Source organism: Notamacropus eugenii, chromosome 1, assembly GCF_028372415.1.
Source record: "Notamacropus eugenii isolate mMacEug1 chromosome 1, mMacEug1.pri_v2, whole genome shotgun sequence".
Taxonomy (NCBI): domain Eukaryota; kingdom Metazoa; phylum Chordata; class Mammalia; order Diprotodontia; family Macropodidae; genus Notamacropus; species Notamacropus eugenii.
This window is the reverse complement of record NC_092872.1, coordinates 6,205,723-6,227,103: the sequence shown is the minus strand read 5'-3', so window position 1 is coordinate 6,227,103 and position 21,381 is coordinate 6,205,723. Positions and strand designations below refer to the sequence as shown.

General features: G+C 47.3%; 1 protein-coding gene across 3 annotated transcripts; it reads right to left on the bottom strand.

The window, feature by feature from the left end:
* Positions 1 to 267: 267 nt before the first annotated feature.
* MST1 (macrophage stimulating 1) lies at positions 268 to 20,409 on the bottom strand. Of its 3 annotated transcripts, XM_072650954.1 has the most exons (19): positions 20,184 to 20,409; positions 17,619 to 17,757; positions 14,345 to 14,457; positions 12,997 to 13,111; positions 12,078 to 12,214; positions 11,897 to 11,968; positions 11,385 to 11,505; positions 10,964 to 11,082; positions 10,206 to 10,380; positions 8,686 to 8,816; positions 8,425 to 8,527; positions 8,012 to 8,142; positions 7,384 to 7,419; positions 6,954 to 7,065; positions 6,441 to 6,518; positions 5,943 to 6,089; positions 3,149 to 3,255; positions 1,296 to 1,435; positions 268 to 767 (listed from the first exon to the last, which is right to left on the bottom strand). In XM_072650954.1, exons 1-19 carry the CDS (start codon positions 20,233 to 20,235, stop codon positions 606 to 608), a joined length of 2,190 nt encoding a protein of 729 aa, XP_072507055.1. In that variant the 5' UTR covers positions 20,236 to 20,409; the 3' UTR covers positions 268 to 605. The 3 variants fall into 3 exon arrangements, 2 of the variants coding, with proteins under 2 accessions (XP_072507055.1, XP_072507063.1); XM_072650962.1 differs by lacking the exon at positions 11,897 to 11,968; XR_011976527.1 differs by lacking the exons at positions 268 to 767; positions 1,296 to 1,435 and adding an exon at positions 3,994 to 4,145 and having other exon boundaries at positions 3,156 to 3,255.
* Between the last annotated feature and the right edge of the window lie 972 nt (positions 20,410 to 21,381).

Here is a 21,381-nt window from a genome sequence, read left to right as displayed (position 1 = left end):
AGAGGACTTGGTGAAAGCTGAAGTTTGTCCCGCTTGGAAATAGGCGCCCACCCCACTGCCAGCACCAAGTTGGCTCAGTCTTCACCGCAGAACAGGGAGAGGCGGCTGCAGGGGGATTGGCTTGAGGCCCTGTGAAATAAAGGGACTAAACAAAACACTCCAGTGTCACCAACAGGAAGGTTTTGTGCCTGTATGACAATGACACTCTTTCTGATCTCCATCCCGCCCCTATGCCCCTGGGTCTTAACAATGATGACATTAGCAGGCTCTCAGCAAGCATTTATTAAGTATTTCCTCAAGATATAAAGTAAGAGCAAAAACTGTCCCTTGCCTCACAGAGCTTACGTTGGAATGGGGCAAACAGCATATGTAAATCAGAACATAAATACAGAGTTGGTGGAATATAACCTCAGAGGTGTGGCTTTACCAGCTGGAATCCCCAGGGAAGACTGCGAGAAGGTGGTGCCAGAGCTGCCTCTTACAAGAAGCCAGAAAACCTGGCTTGGGGAAGGATCAGTGAAAGCCCACGAAGGGGAGAGATGGGAGAAAGGCCAAGGTGGAGGTGGGAGGGACACTGAAGAAAGGAACTTTCCTCTTCACCTCTGTCAGCTCAGTTTTATGACTTTGTTTATCCAGTCAGCATACATAGAGACTCGCAAAAAGATAGCTGGCCATCCAGGGCGAGCACAGACACGATTTGGGATTATGATTCCCTCTAAGACCCAACAGTCATGAGTGTAGCAGGCCAGTGGGCCTCCATGGTCCCCCTGGAAGGAGAAGGAATGGTACAAGTGAAGCCTTGAGGTTTGGGAGAATCCTAGAAAGGGGAAAGTTGAGGCCTTCACTACACAGTGAACAGACTAGCACAACACCTTTTCTGAGACATTATGGTGTCTTCCTTGATGCCTTCCTCCTCTATAAAATGAGGGAGTTGGACAAGGTGGCTTTTTAAGGTATTCCACAGCTCCAAATCTATGATCCTTGGATCTCAATGTAGGGAGCTTGAGTAGGGTGGAACTAACCATCTGAGATTCATCCAGGTTCATCCTTAGGATACAAGGTGACTCTAGGGGCTCAAGCTAACTGTCCTTCCCTCTTTTTATGCCTCAGAAAAGGACTTGTGTGTTGGGATCCTTCTCGGATATAAACTCCACTGCTGGTGGGGCTTGACATTTGACTGTCAATCTAAAGTCCACGGAGTATGATATCTAAATAAAGGAGTTCTGCAGGGCCGCTCTCCTAGCTTTCCACCTCCTCCCTTCCGCCAGCCGCCAATTCTCCGTATCTCAGCATACCTCACAGGCCCCTACTGGAACCATCGGGCTCATGGTGCATAACTCGTTCTTCTTAACCTTGCCCCGATGCTTAATGTTGCACTCTTCATTGGCAATGACCCGAAGTTGGGCCACATTCAAGGTTGTGTCATTGCCAGTTCCTAGGGGAGATTATATGGTAACAGAATGGTCTGGTACCTTCTCAGCACCATGTAGCCAATGAAAACCCCTGCCCCTTTCCTCCCAGCTTCAGAGTGAGCAGAAATAGACAAGGAAAGGACCAGTTAGGCATTCTAAAAAAAGGGCCTGCAGCATCTATGCCCTATACTCCAAGGAGGTCAGTGAAAGAGGAAAAGGACCCATATATACAAAAATATTTACAGAAGCTCTTTGTGGTGGCAAAGCCCTGGAAACTAAAGACATGCCTATCAATTAGGGAATGACTGAATAATTTATGGTACATGAATGTAATAGAATACCCTCGTATATGATGAAAGGGATGGTTTCAGAGAAAATTGGGAAGACTTATATGAACTGTTGCAGATAGAAGTGAGCAGAACCAGAACAGTTTCTCCAATAACAATATTGCAAAGACAAGCAGCTTTGAAAAAATGAACTCTGATCAACCACAATCCTAGAGGACTGAGAACTCATTCTACCCACTTCTTGACAGAGCTGATAACTCACTTCTGAGTGAGAAATCTTTTGGACATGGCTAAGGTGGGAATTTGTTTTGCTTCAGTGTACATTTGTTAAATTTTCTCAATGATGCAGGAGAAGTAGAAGAGAGAGAAAAGTTTTTTGTTCGATGAAAACAAAATTTAAAAAGAAAATGACCTCCAGCTCAGGGATTCAAGGCCATGGACTTGGCCTGACTGGGTGACTTGAGACGACCCATTTGTCGATTCTGTTTTCTTTTAGGAGAGATCCAGAGGTGATCTTTCCACTGTACCATCCTGCTTCCCACATGTGGGAAGGAGGAGGAACAAGGCATGGGTAAGACTTAGATAAGCAGGGAAAGGGAGGGATTCAGTCTCCAGAGAACCCTGTTAAGCAAAGGTGTGGAGGGGAATAACGGAAGGCTAGTTTGGAGAGTGGCCAAATCCTGCAGGCCCTGAATGCTAAGCCAGGCCAAGGAATTGGAAATTTTACCTATTATGAAAGAGGAGGGAGAGGGGGTCAGCTGAAATTTTTGAGCAGAGGATGGTTGTACCCAAGGTAGTATTTCAAGGTTTAATCTGAGATGGAGGAGAGGACTGAAGCAGTTCCTTTCTCAGTAGACTCCTGATCAATGCTTGTTGAACTGGATCGAAATCAAGAGAATATTGTAGTAGTCCAGATACAAGGGGATGAGGCCCTGGACTAAAGTGGTGATGGTGGAAATGGAATGGGGGGCAGGGATATGAGAGAGATGAAGAAGAAAATGACCAACCTTGATAACTGACCAGCTCTGCCTGGGAAAGGGAAGCATTGAAGCCTTTGAGAATGGGAGATGGAAAGTGGGTGTTCCTGACAGAATCAGGGAAGGTGGGAGGAGAGGCTGGGTTGGGGAAGAGGTGAGTTTTTGGTTCAGCATTTGTTGAGTTTGAAGTGCCAATGGGATATCTAGGTGGATCTATAGGCAGTTGGATAACGAGCTGGAGCTCAGAAGAGATTTGGAAGAAGCTACACACAGATGGTTATTGAAGCCATTAGGGCAGATGAGTTTGACAACATGCAGAAAAGAAGAGGAAAGCACGAAACCAAGTAATGAGTCTTGGGCAACCTGATATTTAGACAGCAGCAGGAGGAGGGTGATCCAATCAAAGAGGGGCCTCAGAAGGGGAGTAAAGATGGAGGGAGATGAGGGTTCATGGGACTATTATGTTCCTTACCATTGGTCTCTCCCCATCCAGCGATCTCACACAGGGTTTGACCTGGCACTATATAGTTTTCAGGGGGCAGGCAAATAAGGGCCACACGGTTGTTAAGCACTGCAGGTCTGTAGGGACAGCACAAAAGAGAGAAAAGCTCAGGACCAACCAAAAACCTGTGTTTCTGTGCCAACAAATACCCCTGGTCCAGGGGCCTGGCTCAGAAAAATTCAGTAGCATCTCAGCTCCTGCACAGAGTCTACAGGGGAAAATTGTCACATGAATCAAGGGTCAACACATGTCATAACTGCAGTTGGCGGAATGGATGAGAAGCAAGGTGAACCTGAGGATAGTGTCAGGACTTGGGAGCCAGAAAGACCTGGGTCTAAATGCCATCTCTGACACTAGCTAGCTGTGCAGCTTTGGGCAAGTCACTTACTTCTCTGTGAAATAGGAATGATAATGACGAGTACCCATCTTACAAGGTGGTTGTGAGGCTCAAACAACACTTTACAAATACTACTATTTAGGGTGGAGAGAGAGCCAATCTCTCCAGAGGTCCAGTCACACATCTCCAACTGCCTGTTAGTTATTTCAAACTAGACATCCCATGGGTATCTCAAAATCAGTGTTCCCAAAATAGAACTCATCTTTTCCCCAAAACCTTCTGTCTTCTGAACTTCCCTTTTTCTGTCAGGGCCACCACTGTCTTTCCACTTACCGAGGTTCAACACCTTCTCATTCTCCGTCACCCCTCAGAATCCATTACCAATTCTTGTTGTTTCTATCTCTGCCTCTCTCACCTTTGGCCCCTTCTCTCCACTCACACAGTCACCTCCCTCCTTTAGGCCCTCATCATCTCTTACCTGGACTTTCCAATAGCCTCTTGCTTGATCTTTCCCTGCCTCAAGTCTCTGCTCCAAGTCATTCTCCATAAGCTGCTAAGTGATTTTCCCAAAGTGCTGGTCTGACCAGTCTGTCCTTCCATACAGTAAATTCTGATGACTTCCCATTGCCTCTAAGATCAAATATAAACATCCTCTCTTTGGCATTTAAAGCCCTGACCCCACCTACCTTTCCAGGCCTATTATATCCTCATCTCACCATGCTCCGCCATCCCAGGGGCCTTACTATTCTTCATGTACATACTCCATCTCCAGCCTGACTTTCTTTGCAATGGCTGTTCCTATGCCCTAATGCATTCCTTCCTTACTCTGTGTCTTAGAACCTTTTGAGTTTCAAAAACTTTCAAAACTCAGCATGTCCATGAAGCCTTTTGTGATTTTGCCATATAACGGTTCTAGCCCCCTCCCTCTCCCACCCCCAATGACTTTATATTTATTTCACACGTATTCTGTATGTATGTATATATAAACATACATACATATACGTACACACACTTCAACATAAATGTACACATATGGTCTCTTGATGCATAGAATGAAAACAAACTATTTTAAACTTGTCTCTGTGTCTGGCAAAGTGCCTAGGTCATAGCAGATGCTTAATCAGTGTTTGTTGACTGAATGATACACACTGGGGTATCAGACTAACCTTGGAGGCTGGAAGTTCAAGTTCTCCTCTAACACATACTAACTGAACATGAACAAATCCCTTAATTTCTAAGTGTTCCTAACAGCTCCCTAAGATTATAAATTATAGACAGGTGGGCAGATCTTCATCGGTGGAGAGTGATGTCCAGGGGGTGGACACTGTCCACACTGGGAACAAGTGAAATCACAGGTCTGGACTCTCCCCCCGCCAAATAATGATGACAATGACCAGCGCATTCCTCACATACAGCTCCAGCTCCAGTTTCCCTGACTTCACACTGGTGATCCTCTGTGCCTGGGAGGCAGGTTTTGATAAATCTTGGGGCCATTTAGGTATTACTCAAAATTATCCTTATTTTTAAGGTGATGGAAACACTATACTTGTTTCACATTTTCTAGGTTATCCCTTGGGAGGGGAAAGGTAGTGAGCTAAGTGATTTCAAAGAAAGGTGGGCCGAGGACCCATAACTCACAATGTTATCAGAGGACTTCCCCATGGAATTCCTCTTGTGAGCCTGGGGTGATCAAGCAGACCAAGAAAAATCCATCTAGCTGAGCATATTCCAAAAGTTACTTTGGAGAGGCCTAGATGGGAGATACCAGGGTCAGAGGGATTTTAGACACTGCAACCTAGAGAGAATCAGGCCCATCCACACTGGGCCTGAGGCACAAAAGCCAGATGAAAATACTGAGTCACTTAGGACTGGGCCATTCCCCACACCCCCTTTTATAAATTTCTCAAATTCTTTTACCCTGCTCAATGGGCATATTCTCATTAACTTTGTGAATAAACTTGAGAAAACATTTTTGTAGTCCTAAGTCCTAAATCCTTAGCAACAAGGGGGAAAAAAAAAGAGGAAGAATAGTTGATGTGTAAGAAAGAGAAAAAAAAGGGAGTAAAAGATAGGGCCAAAGGCCAATCTCCCATAGCCCAGCTTTAGGGAGTTGAATTCTGAAACCTAAGGCCTGAAGTCCAGCCCTTCAACTTTCCTGTAGCCCTAGCATGCTGGGGACATCCTACCCACATTCCTATGTGGTCATCCTCCATAGCTAACTGACAACCCTATCGAGGCAAAACAAAACAAGTCCAGAGTTCCCACTCTTCCAGAATATGATTGAGTCCTTCAGTCTAATGACTAGAAGTGGCTGTGGGCCTGTGACTACATTCCCTTCCATCTAAGATCCTCCTGGCTAGCAGATCCTCTGTGCTCACCTGAAGCAGGCCAATCTTTCTGCCAACATATCCCCATCCACTCAAGTACCTTTCTAGTTTGATCATGACGAGCTGGGAGCCTGGAGGACCACACACCATCTGTATCAGAGGAATCTTTTGTAGTCCAGGGTCACTGGGCTGAGGATCCTTAAAAAGTGTGCCCAGCCATGCCTCGTAGCCTGTGAGGGGGCTATGACTGGAGGAAAGGAATTGGAGTCCTCACTGAGTTCTCAGGAGCCAAAGCAGATATATCCCTCTTCCCCCACCCTTGTCCTAAGGAGCTTCCAAGCCTGATACACAAGAAGTCAAGGGAAATTGGTCATTGTAAAGGGATAAAAATGTGTTCAGGAGAAAACAATTGGGCAATTAGCCTAAAAAATGGGTCAAGTAGACCCATGAAAGTCAAAACTGGAGTCAGTTTTATATTTGTCACATGAAAGGGGATAGATGAATCAAGTGGGTTGGGCTAAGGGTGCACAAGGTAGTTGGGGCAGGGCCCTAAACCAAGTACCTTGTGATTCCTTGCAAAGCTGACAAGGTCCCTTACCAGGATGAGAAGCACTGGAGAGCTGAGACCACCCACTGGTCTTTCACCAGTGAAGCACCACAGAAGTGCTGGCCTTGCCTAGGATACAATAGGGTGGGGTCAATGATAGACGAGACAGAGCGAATCTCCCCCCACCCCTCCCACACACAATGTCTTAAATCATTTCCCCAAGAGCTCTCCCAAAGGACTTGGGTCTATAGCCTTCTACAAGGGTCAGAGGCATTGGAATAACGGAGGTTAAACTTTGCATTCTGCCTTTCTGAAAAAGACAGAATGATATAATGAAGAACCACACCAGAAAACACAGTGCCTAACACATAGTAGGCACTTAATAAATGCTTATTGACTTGACTCAAAAGCAGAAAGGCCAGGGTCCCACCTCTGACACAAGACCCTGGGCAACCTCTTGGTGCCCTAAGCGCTCTCAACCTGTAAGTTATAGAGAAGGTGCCAAAGTACATGACTGGTGCTACATGATGGCAGACAGACTCCAGCATGTTCAGGTGGACTCACCGGTTCCTCAAGCTGACTGTCCAAGGTGAGTTGCCAGGCTGGCCCCCCACAACCCGTAACAGCCTTGACCTCCGTTCCTCCCTCTTGCCACACTCCTCAAAGAGCACTGGATCTAGGGGCAGGGAGGGAAAGAGAAAAGATCTAGGAAGCTGGGAATAGGGGAGGAGGGGAGTCCTGTGTGCCTTCAGAGTTAAGGAGGCAAAGAGGGATTGGGGATAGGGAAGAGGCAGGTATGGGGAACACAAAGGATAGACTCTGGTGCCATAAAATATAGGGGAGTTGGAAAGGGATAGGGATGGGGGCTATATGGAGGGTAGGAGGGCCAAGACCCTTCCTAGAAGGTAAAGCAAAGGTTTCCCCTCTGCCTGTCCTTGGTACTCTCGCCCTCACAACTCCCAGTAGGCAGGCAGGTGGGCAGACCCTGAGTCACCTGAGGTCGCCAGGATGGATGTCTTTGGGTTGCTCTCTGAAAGAATAAAGGTAAGACAAGAAGTCACTGTACCAAGGTGGGTCCCAAAGGCAATAGCTAGGTCTAATTCTACTCTAAAGGCAGTGAGAAACTCAAGTCCCCTGGTTTGAGGGGGAAGATATAGTCAGTGCAGTAAAATCTTCCTCATCCCATCCTGCTCCATTCCTCAACAACCATCTCTTCCTCTGGAAATGCTCCCACCTCTAAAGTGATCTCCCATCCTTGGGAGAGAACTCAGCCTTTGAAAGACAGTTTGGAATAGTGGAGAGGGCCAGGTTTAATCAGAGGATCTGGGTTTGAATTCTAGTTCAATTTTCTTGCCTATAGAACAAAAATGTTACCCTCAAAAATCTCTTCCAAGATCTTAACCCTGTGGTCCCAATACAACTTTTCCAGTAAGGAGTCTCATTTTCCCTGCTGGATTACAAACTTTGTGAGGACAGGAACTAGATTTTAGACATGTTTCTTGGGCACAAAGTTCTGCTTGGTAAAATGTTGGCTGGTTGATTCACTCATAAAAATCCTGATCCTTGCAAACCAATAAACAGGATGGCCTGTTTGAGGACAGGATGGAGTACAAGGGACTCACTGCAAGGCTTGAGAGCACAGTAGTCAAATGGAGTTCCAGGGTCTGTAGTGTAGCACCAAGGACCATATTTATCTCCATCTGGGTTCCGACAGAAATTCTCTTCCAGCTGTGGATCAGTGGTAGGGGTGAACCTTGAGATGGAGGTGGTGGAAATGTTGGAATGCAGGAAGTTCCCAATCATCCAGCTTCACCCCTAATTTGCTTCCAGAGCTCTCTTGACCTGGGAGAACTTTATCACCATCTGTGACCCTTCAGTCTCCAATAGGGCTCTGGGCAGGGCTCAGGAAAGAAAAGACAGTGGGTTCCAAGCTAGGGACCAAGGTTAAGTAGGTTTGAAGAGCTAGGGTCTGGAGTTTGGAGCAAGCCAGGAATGATTCTCTTCTTTCCCTCTGCCCCAGGAACACAAGACTCACTGAGGTTTGTGAGGAGTCTTCTGGGACCAGTGCTGGCAGACAATCCCCTTCCGGGTTTTATGAACAGAGCCTCGGTACTGCTCTCCATTTTCATAGTAACAGTCTGTTGAACCAGAGAGCAGAGAGCATCACTGCCCTCCATGTGACAACTGTGGAAGGGGTTTAAGGGGGCAGATAGGAACAGGGGGCACTTTAGGCCCTCAGGCCATACCCAAGCCCTGCCTGAGTCCTGCTCCCCACTCCCCCACTCCCCACCCTCACCTTCTACCTTGATGTCATCAGTACAGCGCTTGATTTGGAAACAGAAGGCCATACGCATGCCAGGCCGAGAAGTGAAGCACCAGGGAGCCTCAGAACCATCTGGGTTCCGACAGAAATTTTCCCGTAAATCCCTGAGGATAGAACCACAAATAATCAGTAATTCTTGAACCCAGGGCAAGAGGCATGAAAGGCATCTTCAGATCACCTTTTTAAGAGCTCAGAATATAGGACCCCTTATACAGGGGAAGGGGGAGAGGACAGAGATCAGGAGATACTGAGAGGCATTGCTGAGAGACCGCTGTTCAGGGAGAGGACGGGGCAGAGCTGGGCCAGGGAAGGAAGCAGGGCACTCGGTCACATCCTACCTGATTATTCTTGCTCTCTGCAATTCATTTGTTTCTACCTGCTGAAGAAAGTACAAATGCTACCAGCATCCCTTAAATTTGTGAACCCTGAGTCAAAGCCCCAGTTACCCACCCCAGTTATAACTTGGATGAGGCAGAGTGAGGGGCATCTCAAAGTTCATCCCAGGCATCAGAGAATGATCTTATCCAGAAAGACTTTTTTGCCTCTTCATCTTCTCTCCACATCCCAGGTGCTTAATAAATGCTTGGCTGAAGTCAGTGAAGGGGAGCACATAGTTTGAGGGCATAAAAAGATGCGAGGAAAGGATTCTTAAGATGAGGGGGAAATGGGAGCACATTTGTAAGCAGCAGAGTAAGAGAAGGAGAGAAAGAGGGGATGGTGGATGAAGCAAGGCCCAAGAGTAAATGGGCAGAAATGGAATCGGGGACACCTCTAGAGGCAAGGAGGAAGACTACATATTCCTCGGAGGCTGAGGGGTGGAAAAAGTCATCCAGTACATAGAGAGGAGTGGAGGAGAGGTGATGAGGGCACTCCCATAAGCATGATGGAATGACAAGAGGACTGGGTCCGGATCCAAGCTTATGACCACTTACTATCCAGGACATTGGCACAAGTCCCCTGCTCCTTCTCTTGGGTCTTCAATTTCCTCACCCATAAATGAAGGGGATGGACTTGCTCTCCCTAAGGTCTTTGCCAGCTCTAAATCCTGTAGAGCCTTACCCTTCTCAGTAAATATGGAGGAAGGTTGTCAACAAAGAGGTACCATGTTGGAGTTGATTTGGGGGCTTGAGGAAAAGGTTTAGGACAACTGCTGCGTGGAATATAGTGAGTGGGGAGTAACAAACGATGAAAGAAAGGATTACTATGCAGCATTGAGTGTCCTGGTGAAGTTAAGGAGAGCCCAGTATCTGGGCTGCTCACTATGTCCTATTCCAAGAATGTGAGCAAGAGTCAACACACAGAGTCTCTCCTCTGTCTTATCTTTCTCTCTTTGTCTCTTATTTCTGTGTGTCTCTGTCTTCTCTCTCTGTCTCTCCATCTCTTTCTCTTTGTCTCTCTCTATCTCTGCTGTTCTCTGTGTCTTTCTCTGTCTCTATCTCTCTCTGTCTCTGTCTTTCACTTTCTGTGTCTCTCTCTCCTTTTCCAGGACTCACTTGCATTCATAGTTATCAGGCAGGAAGTGGTGCTGGTGAGGGGTCTGGGCATCCCAGCGCTGGCATGGGATCCCTGCAGCCGTAGTGTTTGCTGTTCCTCGGTAATTTTCTCCCTTTCCCTGGAAGCAGTTGTGGGTGGTGTGTTTGGGTGGGGGCAGCTGCTCCCGTGCTGATGCTGAACAAACACAAGGATTTAGAGTGAGACCTGGATCCAGTTCCCATCCCAAGGTCACAGCCCTCTGTGGACCCTCATTGACTCTCCTTTGAATAATCACAATATCCTCCTAACTATTCTCTTAGCCTCCAGTCTTTCTTCTCTTAACCTAGGGTCAGGCTCCTGAGGATAGACCCTGGAGAAGTCCCTCAGTGACCACTTGCCCTCCACCTCTCCTTAACTCTGCCTGGTAGGAAACCTAGTAGAACAGACAATTCAGAGTGTAGTTGAAAGCACTGTGAAATTTAGATCAGGAAACCTCCACTCCTATTCCCTGCTACTTACTACGTTGGGTGGTCTTGGGCAAGTTCTTTCCCCTCTATGGACTTCAGTTTTCTCCTAGATGAACTCTAAGTCATCTTCCAACTCTAAATACAGTGACTATATACTGCTAAAGTTCCAAGCCCTACCTGCCATTTTAACCCCAAGTTCTAAGGATGTTGGTAAGTCTAGACACACTGTATGCTTCTTTAAGGGAGGTGGAGAGAGTCCTGGCCTTCCCCACAATGGGATCCCCCCACCCCCATACACACCACCCACTCACGGCATCTGGGGATGTTGCAGAATTCTCGCTCCTGCAGTGGGTTAATGGTGTAGCACCAGGGGCGCTCTGAGTTGTCTGGGTTTCGACAGTAATTGTCATCCAGGTTTTTATCTGGATACCTGGGGTGGGAGAAGTGGTTATCTTAGGACCTCCACCCCAACCCCAAGGTGGGAGAGCAGAGAGTGAATGGGTCCTAGAGTTCTGCATCCTCCCCCATCTTCCAGTGGAGATTAGGAGGAAGGACAGAGAGAAAGGGGGAACCTGCTGATGTTGTCAGTGACCTTGAGCTTCCCCCCTGGTCTCAAGCAGCTCCCCCACATACATACATACTGAGGGGCTCTGGGGACTGGTCCCCCTGTCCCTGTACTGCCCAAGAAGTTCCAGGTGGTACCCCCTGCCCCGTCCCAGCACAGAATCATACTTGTTGGGTTTGTAGGGATGCCTGTGTGGATGCTGGAGGTCCCAGCGCTGACACTCTGTGCCTGACTCTGTGTAATCTAAAGAACCTTGGTAATCTTCCCCATTACAGGTGAAGCAGGTAGCTGTGGGAACAGGATCACATAATTAGAATGACCCCTACGTTTCTATAGGGTTTTCATATCAGCCACTCTGAGTGGCAGGTAGTGCCAGGACAGGACCATGAGGGCCTTTGTGTTGGTTAGCAAACTCCAGATGAGGAAACTCCCCTACCCCTGCTCTGCAATTTAGAATCTTAAAGAACTGCCAGAGGGCACTGAGCTAAATGTCCTACTCAAGGTCACACATCTAAATGATGAGACAGGATTTGAACCCAGGATTTCTGACTCCAAATCCAGTGTTCTTTGCCCTGTACCATACTGTCTGTCCATGAGGGATTATGAGTCTCTAGTGACATCTGCTCAGGGTATGCCCCAGGTTTTTCCAGGGCTTTGGGGGAGAAGTCATTGCTTTTACCTTCATGATGCCACCCTCCTCCATCCTGTCCTCGAAACAATAGGATGGATGCTCTGAGGGAATCCATTACATCTTGGAGGGAGGAAAGGGAGGAGGGAGTAGCATTGGTAGGAGCCCCACCCCAGATGCCCACCCTGGCCTGGCATGGGGGAGCAGGGGAAGGAAAGTACCTGGAACTCACCTTCCTGACAAGTCTTGATACCACATGTCTGAAAGCGGACTTCGGGGTTGATAGTGTAGCACCAGGGGCCCTCCCGGTCACTGTCAGGGTTACGGCAATAGTTCTTCTCCAGGCCATTTCGGGGATTTGGAATATACCTGAGGAGGGATAAAGGGGAACATTATCACTGCCTGAAAGTGTTTGAAGAGCTATCATGGGGAAGAAAGTTTAACATGTTCTGCTCAGCCCCATAGACTAGGAGCAGGAAGTGAAATGCTCAAGGAGTTAGATTTGGCTTCAACATAAGGAAATATTGGATTGGCATGCCTGCCTTACCACTTGGGGTAGTAAGCTCCCCATCACTGGAGGCTGGTTGATCTCTTGTTAAGGATGCTGGGAAGGTAATTACTGTACAGGGCTAAGTGTTCTCTGAAGTCCTTTCCAGCCCTGACTTTCTGTGGTCAATTTCCCATGGGAAGGAGAGTTTAGGGGACACCAAGCCACCCCCTTCTGTGCCTAGTCATGCCAAAGGTGGTAAGGAGGGATTGAGGAACAGGGCTCTAGGGAAAGTGGCTTTTATAGTGAATATGAATGTGTCTCCCAGGATCCTCTGAAAAGGGAAGTGGTTTGTAGAGACCCTGGGGTTAGGGCAGTGTGGACACAGTCCATGCATGGGGGCATCACACAGAGCAGCAGGAAGGATTCTCTTCCTGGGGACTCTTTTGTACCTACCAGATTTTCTAACTCTCCAAAGTCCTGGCTTTACCCTTTCTGTCTAATCAGTGAATACATATGAATGCCCTTTCTCACAGGATGGGCATACACAACTTTACTCCTTCTGTGCCATGGGGTCTGGCCTTTTAGAGGAGTGAAGAAATAGCAGCCTCTTGCCCTCACCCCTCATCCCTTCCCCCAGCCCAAAGCCCAGAATAGCTCGAACTTGTGGTCTGCTGGGAACTTGTGGTTCCAGTGTTGACAGGGGATGCCTCCAACGGTGATTGCAACAGTGCCCCGGTAACTGATGCCGCTGTTCACGATGCAATCCCGCACGTAATCTGTGGAAGATACCCCATGACCCCAGGACTAAATACTCTCAGATGTCTGGCCCCAACAGGCTGGGTCCACCCTACAGTTCAGCAAAATTGAGCATCCTCAACTGGAATAACCCTAACACCTTCCCTGCCCTCCTTCTATCTCTGACACAACCCCCACTGTATAGGCTTTCCTAGTCATCTTTGGTTTGCAACCCTCTGGCCATATCACAGCTGAAAGACCTTCAGGGCACTGTTTCCATTGCCTGTGAGAATCTAAATTCTAGATTTTGACAAGGACAAGGACCTTGGCAGTCAGTATCCAAACTACCTGTTCAGCCTGGCTATACTGTTCCCTTCCACTCCCTCAAGTCAAAATGGACTACTCACAGTGCTTCCCCATTACACTCATCTTACTCTCTCCCATCCCATGTCTAGGTGTTACTCACACTGCCCTCCTTGCCTGGAATGAACTTCCTGCCTCCCTTCCCCCAAGTACCTTTCTGCTGAAGTCCCATCCTTTTCTATCCAGCCCCCTCATTCATCCCCCCCCCAAAGTGATCTCTCCTCTCTTTTACCTTTATTTCAATCTCCTTTGTATTATACAGGGTCATGGCTGTAGATCAAGGAGGGGCTTCAAAAGCCATTTAGTCTAACTCTCTCATTTTACAAATGAGGATGTGAGAGTCTAGCTGATTTGTCCAAGGTCACCGGTAAGTGACCAAAGTGGGATTTGAACCCAGGTCCTCTTACTCCAAATCCAGTGCACTTTTCACTGTAGCACAATACCTCTTATATCAGGTTCTCTTCTGTCCACCAACCCCATTAGGCTGTAAACTCTTAAAGTGTAAGGACAATGCCATTTAAAAACATGTTTGTGTCCCCAGCACCAAGGACAGCTCCTCAAGAAGAGCTGACATCTTAAAACACTATAAATTCAATTAAAAGCCCTGTAGTTCATAATGAGATACAAAGATATGTAACACAGCTCTCTGGGGAAAGAAGTATGGAGTGGGGCAGACAATGGCACCCAGAGGTGGGAAATAAATGGGAGGAATCATTGTCCATTAAGAGCACTTGATCTTCTTCTGTCTATTTGAACCCTATTCCTAGCAAGTGGGGTTGGGCTTTAATATTCTTCCCTGACTTCAAGGAAGTTAGGTGGTCAGAAAGAGAGGGCCCAGGATTCTGGTCTTATCTCTCCTACTTCCAAACTGTCAATGTCTTCCTTCCGCCCTGTCCCCAAGCTGTACTTACCTTTCTTCTGGTAAAGGTCATACTGCACATTCTTTTGGAGCTTGGCCTGGGCAGAGTTTTGGGTCCAAGACAACAACTGGCATTCTTGGTTCCTTGGGATGTAGTGGAAAGCACTGGGGGTATAGCCACAAGTCAGCAAAGGGAGACCTGGAAACCTTTCTCTCCCTCCTGTGATACATGGATCTAGGAACCTGGGAACAGGTTCCTGGAGCTTCTACTTCCAGTCCAGCCAGTGGACTGGGGGCAAAAGACCCTCTACAGGAGAGAAAAAGCAATAACCCTGTACTAAGTTCCTAGATTCTAATACTGGGTCCTGGGAAAGGAGGGTGTCTCTTTAAGCTTTTCTCATACTTCATTAGACTAATATCTGAATCTAGGGCTTTCCTTCTTTCATTTTCCCTGTTTTGGAAGTTATTTCCTCTGGTTTTTCTGGTTCTAACTTTGTTGTGTTTGTCCTTCATTTTCAAAGAGGACCATGACATCAGGGAAATGATGACATGACTTGCAGTTGACTTTGATTTGAGTGAGAGAGGGCTGGGCAAGGTCACCAATGTCACTTTCTCCACCAGAGCCATCTGGATCCAGTGACCAGATATTCATCAGGATAACTGGAGATGGCTCAGGATGCAATGGGAGACCCTTGCCCTTTTAGGCTAAGACCTTTTCAGATACTCACTTAAAGTGAGGTAACACCCATTAAGCAAATAGGACTTGCCTCTTTAAGAAGTGAGTCAATGGATGGCCCCCTTAGTTAGAAGGGGCAGCTAGGTGGTGCAGTGGATAGAGCACCAGTGCAGGAGTCAGGAGTTCCTGAGTTCAAATCTCACCTCAGACACTTGACACTCACTAGCTGTGTGACCTTGGGCAAGTCACTTAACCCCAATTGCCTTATCCTGGGTCATCTCTAGTCATCCTGATGAATATCTGGTCACTGAATTCAGATGGCTCTGGAGGAGAAGTGAGGCTGGTGACCTGTACAGCGTCCCTCACTCAAAACAATGTCAAGCGCAAGTCATATCACCATTTCTCTGACAGCATGGTCTTCTTTGGCAACGATGGACTAACACACACATGCTTTAATTAGAAGAAAAAAATGTCAATCTGGGAGGAGAAGAAACTCAGAGTTATTGTTCCAAAGAGAAATAGTTACCATTCACATTCACTCTAAATTCACTGAAAGCCAGGAGGGCCCAAAATATAACCATTAAGTGGAGTTTGGGCAGGGACCTATTGTGGTGCAATCTATGAGCTTCAGAGTGAACTGGGTTTAAGGTTTTGAGCAAGAAAGGAAGAAAGAAAGAAAGGAAGGAAGAAAGAAAGAAAGAAAGAAAGAAAGAAAGAAAGAAAGGAAGGAAAAGGAAGGAAGGAAGGAAGGAAGGAAGGAAGGAAGAAAGAAAGAAAGAAAGAAAGAAAGAAAGAAAGAAAGAAAGAAAGAAAGAAAGAAAGAAAGAAGGAAAGAAAGAAAGAAGAAGAAAGAAAGAAAGAAAGAAAGAAAAAGAAAGAAAGAAAGAAAGAAAGAAAGAAAGAAAGAAAGAAAAAGAAAGAAAGAAGGAAGGAAGGAAGAAAAAGAAAGGAAGAAAGGAAGGGAGAAAGGGAGAGAAAGAGAGAAAAGAGAGAAAGATAGAAAAAATCTAGCCAGTAAATCCCATTAACTGTGGAGCTTCTTACCATCAAAATTTAGGAGGAGGAGAAGAAAAGGAAGAGGACTGGCTGAATTACCCAACTGGCTGGGTCCCCATTCAGGCAGCTCAGTCTGCTCACAGGTTGTATCTGTCCTTCATTCTCGAAGAGGACCATGACATCAGGGAAATGATAACATGACTTGCAGTTGACTTTGATTTGAGTGAGAGAAGGCTCTGCAAGATCACCAGCCTCACTTTCTCCTCCAGAGCCATTTGGGTCCAGTGACCAGATATTCATCACTCTAAATCCAGAGATATGGCTATGGGCAGGGTTATGGCTAGTATGGCAATGGGTTGGGCGAGAGGAAGGAGGTAGAAGCTCTGAGAAGGGGGCTTTTAAAATATGAGGCTGAATTCCTTTAGAGAACTCAATAGCTGAACTCAGAGCAGTCTAAAATGCATTTAGCCACAGGATGAGAGCTAGCATCAAAAGGGGATCTCTCTTGTGAGCTTTGAGGATTGATTGTATCAAATGACATTTGGGTGGTAAAACTTTATTAGCTAATAAACTTGGATAAGAAAGCAGCTAGGTGGCCCAGTGAATAGAGTGCTGGCCTGGGAGTCAAGAAGACATGAATTTGAATCCTGACACACACACTCAGTATCTCTATCTTAGTGTCATCTAACCTCTAGGTAGTTAGGTGGAACAGTGGATAGCATGCTGGGCCTGGCGGTAGGAAGACCTGAGTCCAAATTCAGCCTCAGACACTTACTGGCTATGTGACCCTGGGCAAGTCACTAACCTCTTCCATTTGAGTTTACTTATCTGTAAAATAGGAATAATAATAGATGCACTCCCAACCTCAGAGTTGCTCTGAGTAGATGCTGGGTGTACCTTAGAGTGGCATGGAAATGGGAGTTCTTCTGACAGTGATTAACACACAGTCTGGAAGGGGCTCATTTTCTTCCATAGTCATTTCCTCTGGTGTATGATTTCTGAATGTATATATTCTCTCTGGTCTTGTAAGTAAATCCTAGAAAGCCCCACCCCAGTGTTGTGGAAGAGATGGACATAAGCTAGAAGGGAAGGAGGGAACAGAAGCCAGACTTAAGATGTCCAAGAATGGTGGCAGGGACAGGAGAAGAGGAAAAAGAATTCAAAAGCAAGGGTAGCCTATGGAGAACCCCACAGGCTCAGGGACCAGCAGGCAACTTGGAGTGGTAAATAGAGCACTGGACTTTGAGTCAGACCCAGCGGTATGACCCTGGGCAATCTTTTAGCCTCTGTGGGCATCAGTTTCCCTATCTGTAAAATGAGTCAATAGTTTGTAAAGTCCCTTCTAGTTCTAAATTTATGATCTTATGACCCTTGGGGTTGAATACCTGGTCTGGGGTAAAGTGAGCTGGGGAGTTTAGAAATTAGCAAAGGAGAAAGCCCTGAGGTCAAAGGCAAAAGGTCTCCTGGAACAGTTTAGTAGAGAAGGGGGCACCCCAGAAAGCTAGACATGATCAGCAAGACCATAGGTCCTAGACAGAAGAGTGGAAGGCATCTGGAAACAAGGACCAGAAGGTCTTCCCAGGAGGACCTGGGGAGGGGGGCAGGAGCCCTTCTAGTTCTTTTCCCCCTCCTTTCTTTTTCCATCCCTTCTCACCGGCAGTCCAGGAGCTGGTTACAGAGCTGGGCACATGCTTCCACATCCATTGATTTCTCCTGATTGTTCGGTTGGTAGGATGGATGGCGCAGCTCCGTGGCAGTCAAGGACTGGAAGTCATTGAGTGGGGACCTTATTCCTGGAGGCCGTGGAGAAGGCCAGTCAACCAAGGCTAGGCAGGCCCTCATTCCCGTTGTTAGTCTGCAGTGGATGCCCATGTTCACAGAAATGTCTGTATGTGTGTGTTTGAATGTGTGACTGAATCTGCATGAAAAGCCATGCAAGGCAGGGTGACTAAAACTTTGTCTCAGGATTGGGGAACTGCCAAAGAGCAGGGCAACTGCCCCAAGGGGAAGAGGTTAAAAGGCTAACTGACTTGGAACTCCTCTAAAGGAGCGGGCAGAGGACCTGCTGCTTGGCTGAGGAGTATGACTGTGGACAAGTGAAGGGGCCGGGGCAGGACAGGAAGGGGGAAAGAGGAAGGGAGCAGTCTGAGTGTCTTATGGGACAGAGTCTGAACCTGTCAGAATTCCAGCTCTGCCAAGACCCCAGTCCAGGAAGCCAGCAAACACGTCATCAAGGCTGACTTGCATTAGGCTATAAGCTTCTTGAGAGGAGGAAGTATCTTGACTTTCTTTGAACTCCTAGGGCTAAACATAGTGCCTGGTTACATAGTAGGTGCTTAATAGATGCTATTTGACTGACTGATAGATATATCAGCTCTTTAGAGGCCTTTTGGCAGATTGTCATGATGCCCAGGAGAAGGGGGCAGCCTCTGGGACCAGCATCAGGCTGGGAAGGGCCCTCACCTCCCTTCCATGACTAGACTTTAGGGGAGAGATCCTTCAATTTGAGGGCCAAAGCAGGGGAGATGAAACAGTGCCTCCCTTTTTGCTACAAGACCCACTCCTCCGATTGGGCAACTTTCTTGTCTCATAGTGTTTGCCCTCTGGGGCCTATCAAACGATCCTAAGTCCTGGAACCAAGGGGACAGGAGAAGCAGGCTGGAAGTATGGGACACTCCCCTGTGATGATGGAGTGGGACCCCCTGTAGGGCTGCCCAGAGGGAGGAAATGCTTCTTGCAGCCTAGGAGTTCTCAGCATGGTCTGCAGACCATGGGGCTCAGATTCTAGCTCAACAAGGCCAGGGAAAGAACTAGGGCTGAGGGCTGAGGAGGGTTGAACTTTCCTGGAAATACCTCTGCCTCCCCCAGCCCTAGGGTTTTCTTTCCCTCAAAGGTGTGCCTTTCCCAAGCTACTGAAACTCCCTAGAGAAGAACTAGGGTTAAAGGGGTTGGCAGAGGATTAGCTTAGGGCCAACATATGCGTGGGAGGACCAAAGCTACGCTTCCTGTTTAGTTGCTTGTCCTGAGCCATGAGAACAGAACCTCCCGGTCTGCAAAATCAGCAGTCCCGAGGCCCCTCTGTTATCTTGAAAGGCCAAAACAAAACAAAACAAAATTTAATGGTTGCCAACCTGGTTCCTCATTCCTGTTCTGACACAAATTCTAGTTTCCTCTTTTCCACCTCTATAAAATGGGAGGGCTGACCAGGGTGGTTCTAAGGTCCCTTGTAGCTTTTGACAATCTATGAATCTCTGAGAGTTGTGCTTCACCTCAGCTCAGACTCAATTTCAGTAACAGATCACTTCCCTTCTCTAGAACCTCAGTTTCCTCCCATGGAAAGCTAAGGCTCACAGGATCATAGATTTCAAGCTGGAAGGAAACTTAGATGTCATCTAGACCAAACCTGTCATATTACAAAGAAGGAAAACAAGGCCTTTTACAAACAGAAGAAACTGAGTTAGATTCTATAAGGTCCCTTTTAGTGCTAACATGACTCTTGGAGTTTTTATTGATTGTGATTTTGTGTGTGGGCGGGTAATAAAGGGGTATTAGAAAAATATCCAACTGCTCGCTATAAAGTTTTGCCACCACCCTAGGCTCTCAGGACACCTGGGAAAAAGAAACCACTGACCTTAGCTCCTAGTTATCAGGAATTAGGTAAAATAGGAAGCCACCAAGTGTGAGGTAGAGTGGGATGGGCAGCCTCACCAACTGAGGCCTGATGGTGTCATAGGCTCCCTGCTTCCTGCCCCCCCTCCTTGGAGGGTACTTTTTGTGGTCAGAACCTAAACAAAGTAATGTTTGAGGTGCTTATAAAAAGTCTCAAAATTTCCTAAAGTTTTCCTACTTAAGCCATATTTGTAACTGTGTATGCGTGTGTGTGTGTATGTGCCTGTTAGCTTAGTTGGATTTATGAGAGTCAGCCCATCCTGGGAGCAGTGGTGATGGTATTGGGCTGGTCCCCTGGGGATGGACAAGAAGGGAGCCAATTGCATTGCAGATGGGCACCAAAGAGGAGAGGCAGCGCATCGCGTATGCACACGTCTGTGCATATGATTTACTGCAGACAGGAACAGAAAAGGAAAAGGGACAGAGACAGGGGCAGAAAATAAAGTACCAGAGGGAGAAGAGGGCAGTAGTATTTGAATCATGGACCTCCCTTCCTTCCTCCCTTCCTCCCTTTGCCCCAGGCCTGAGGAATTAAGAGAAAGGGGCTCACCTGGGGTGCTGGCATATAGGATCGAAGGCAGGAAGACCATGAAGGGCCACATGCTCCCTGTTCTAGGATTTTCGGATTAAGTTGACCCTGAACACCTTTCTGCCTCTCTCCCACCTCTCCTCAATCCTGGAGAGGTTGCATCCAAGTCCACGCAGTCTTTCCTCCTTAGCCCACACTGTTCAGTGTCAAAACACATTTGCCTCTGATTATGAGCCTGGGCCAAGGGAAGGGGAGGAACTAGGGGGGAGCCTCTGAGGGAAAAGATCCAGTAGGGCTGGGCTAGTGGAAAGAGATCCTGGGATCCCTTCCCAATCCATCCACCTATAGGAGCTTCCTCTGATAACTCGGCCTCTGCTCTTGCTCCGCAAACAATTCCTGAGGCATGCTTAACCCACCCCTTACTCCGGGAAGCAAAATTGTGAAATCTGTCTTTATGGGAATCTCTCACCAGGGTAATAACAATCACCAGATTTAGGAAAGGTCCAAGACCCAGAACCACCCTGCAAAGCGCCGCCCTCTCTCCCTTTCCTCCTCCAAAGGGAGTGGGCACTCAAAGAGTGTTAGCCCTAAAAACAGTGATGGAAATGATTGTTTGTGGGGCAGGAATGTAGGGGAAAGGTCCACATCTGGAGGGGGAGGAGAGGATAAACCTCACCAAAGCTTGTCAAAATTTCCAACTAATCTGTAAGGCCTGGGAAAAATAGCCTCCAGGGGCATGGTAGGAATTCATTTATCCTAATCTGTGGGAGCCAGTTGAGGGGAGGGAGAAGCAAGGCACTGAAGCTGAGAAAGCTTTGACCCTTGTCTGAAGGGCCCTAGGAGATATGTGTGTGTGTGGGGTCAACTATGGGCTGGTAGGGGCGGGGAGGATGCCTCAATTAGGCATGCTCATGCATGCTGATGGGGGCAGTCCCACCAAAAAGGAGAAAGCTTCCTTCTCAAAAGACAACCCTGCAATAGATGCCGTCTTGAACTGATGGGCAGTATCAGCTTTGCTGAGAAATGGGATTGTGGGATCATAGCGAAGTTTTTCCGTGACATGATACTAGGAGTGTGGCTTGCCCATCAGTTAGAGCTAACATGGGAATGGGGGCAAAGAATGATTCCTAGTTAATTTTTCCCCTTCTTATTTTCATTGCTTGTTCAGTCCTTTCAGGGGAGTCCACCTCTACATGACCCCATTTGGGTTTTGTTTTTT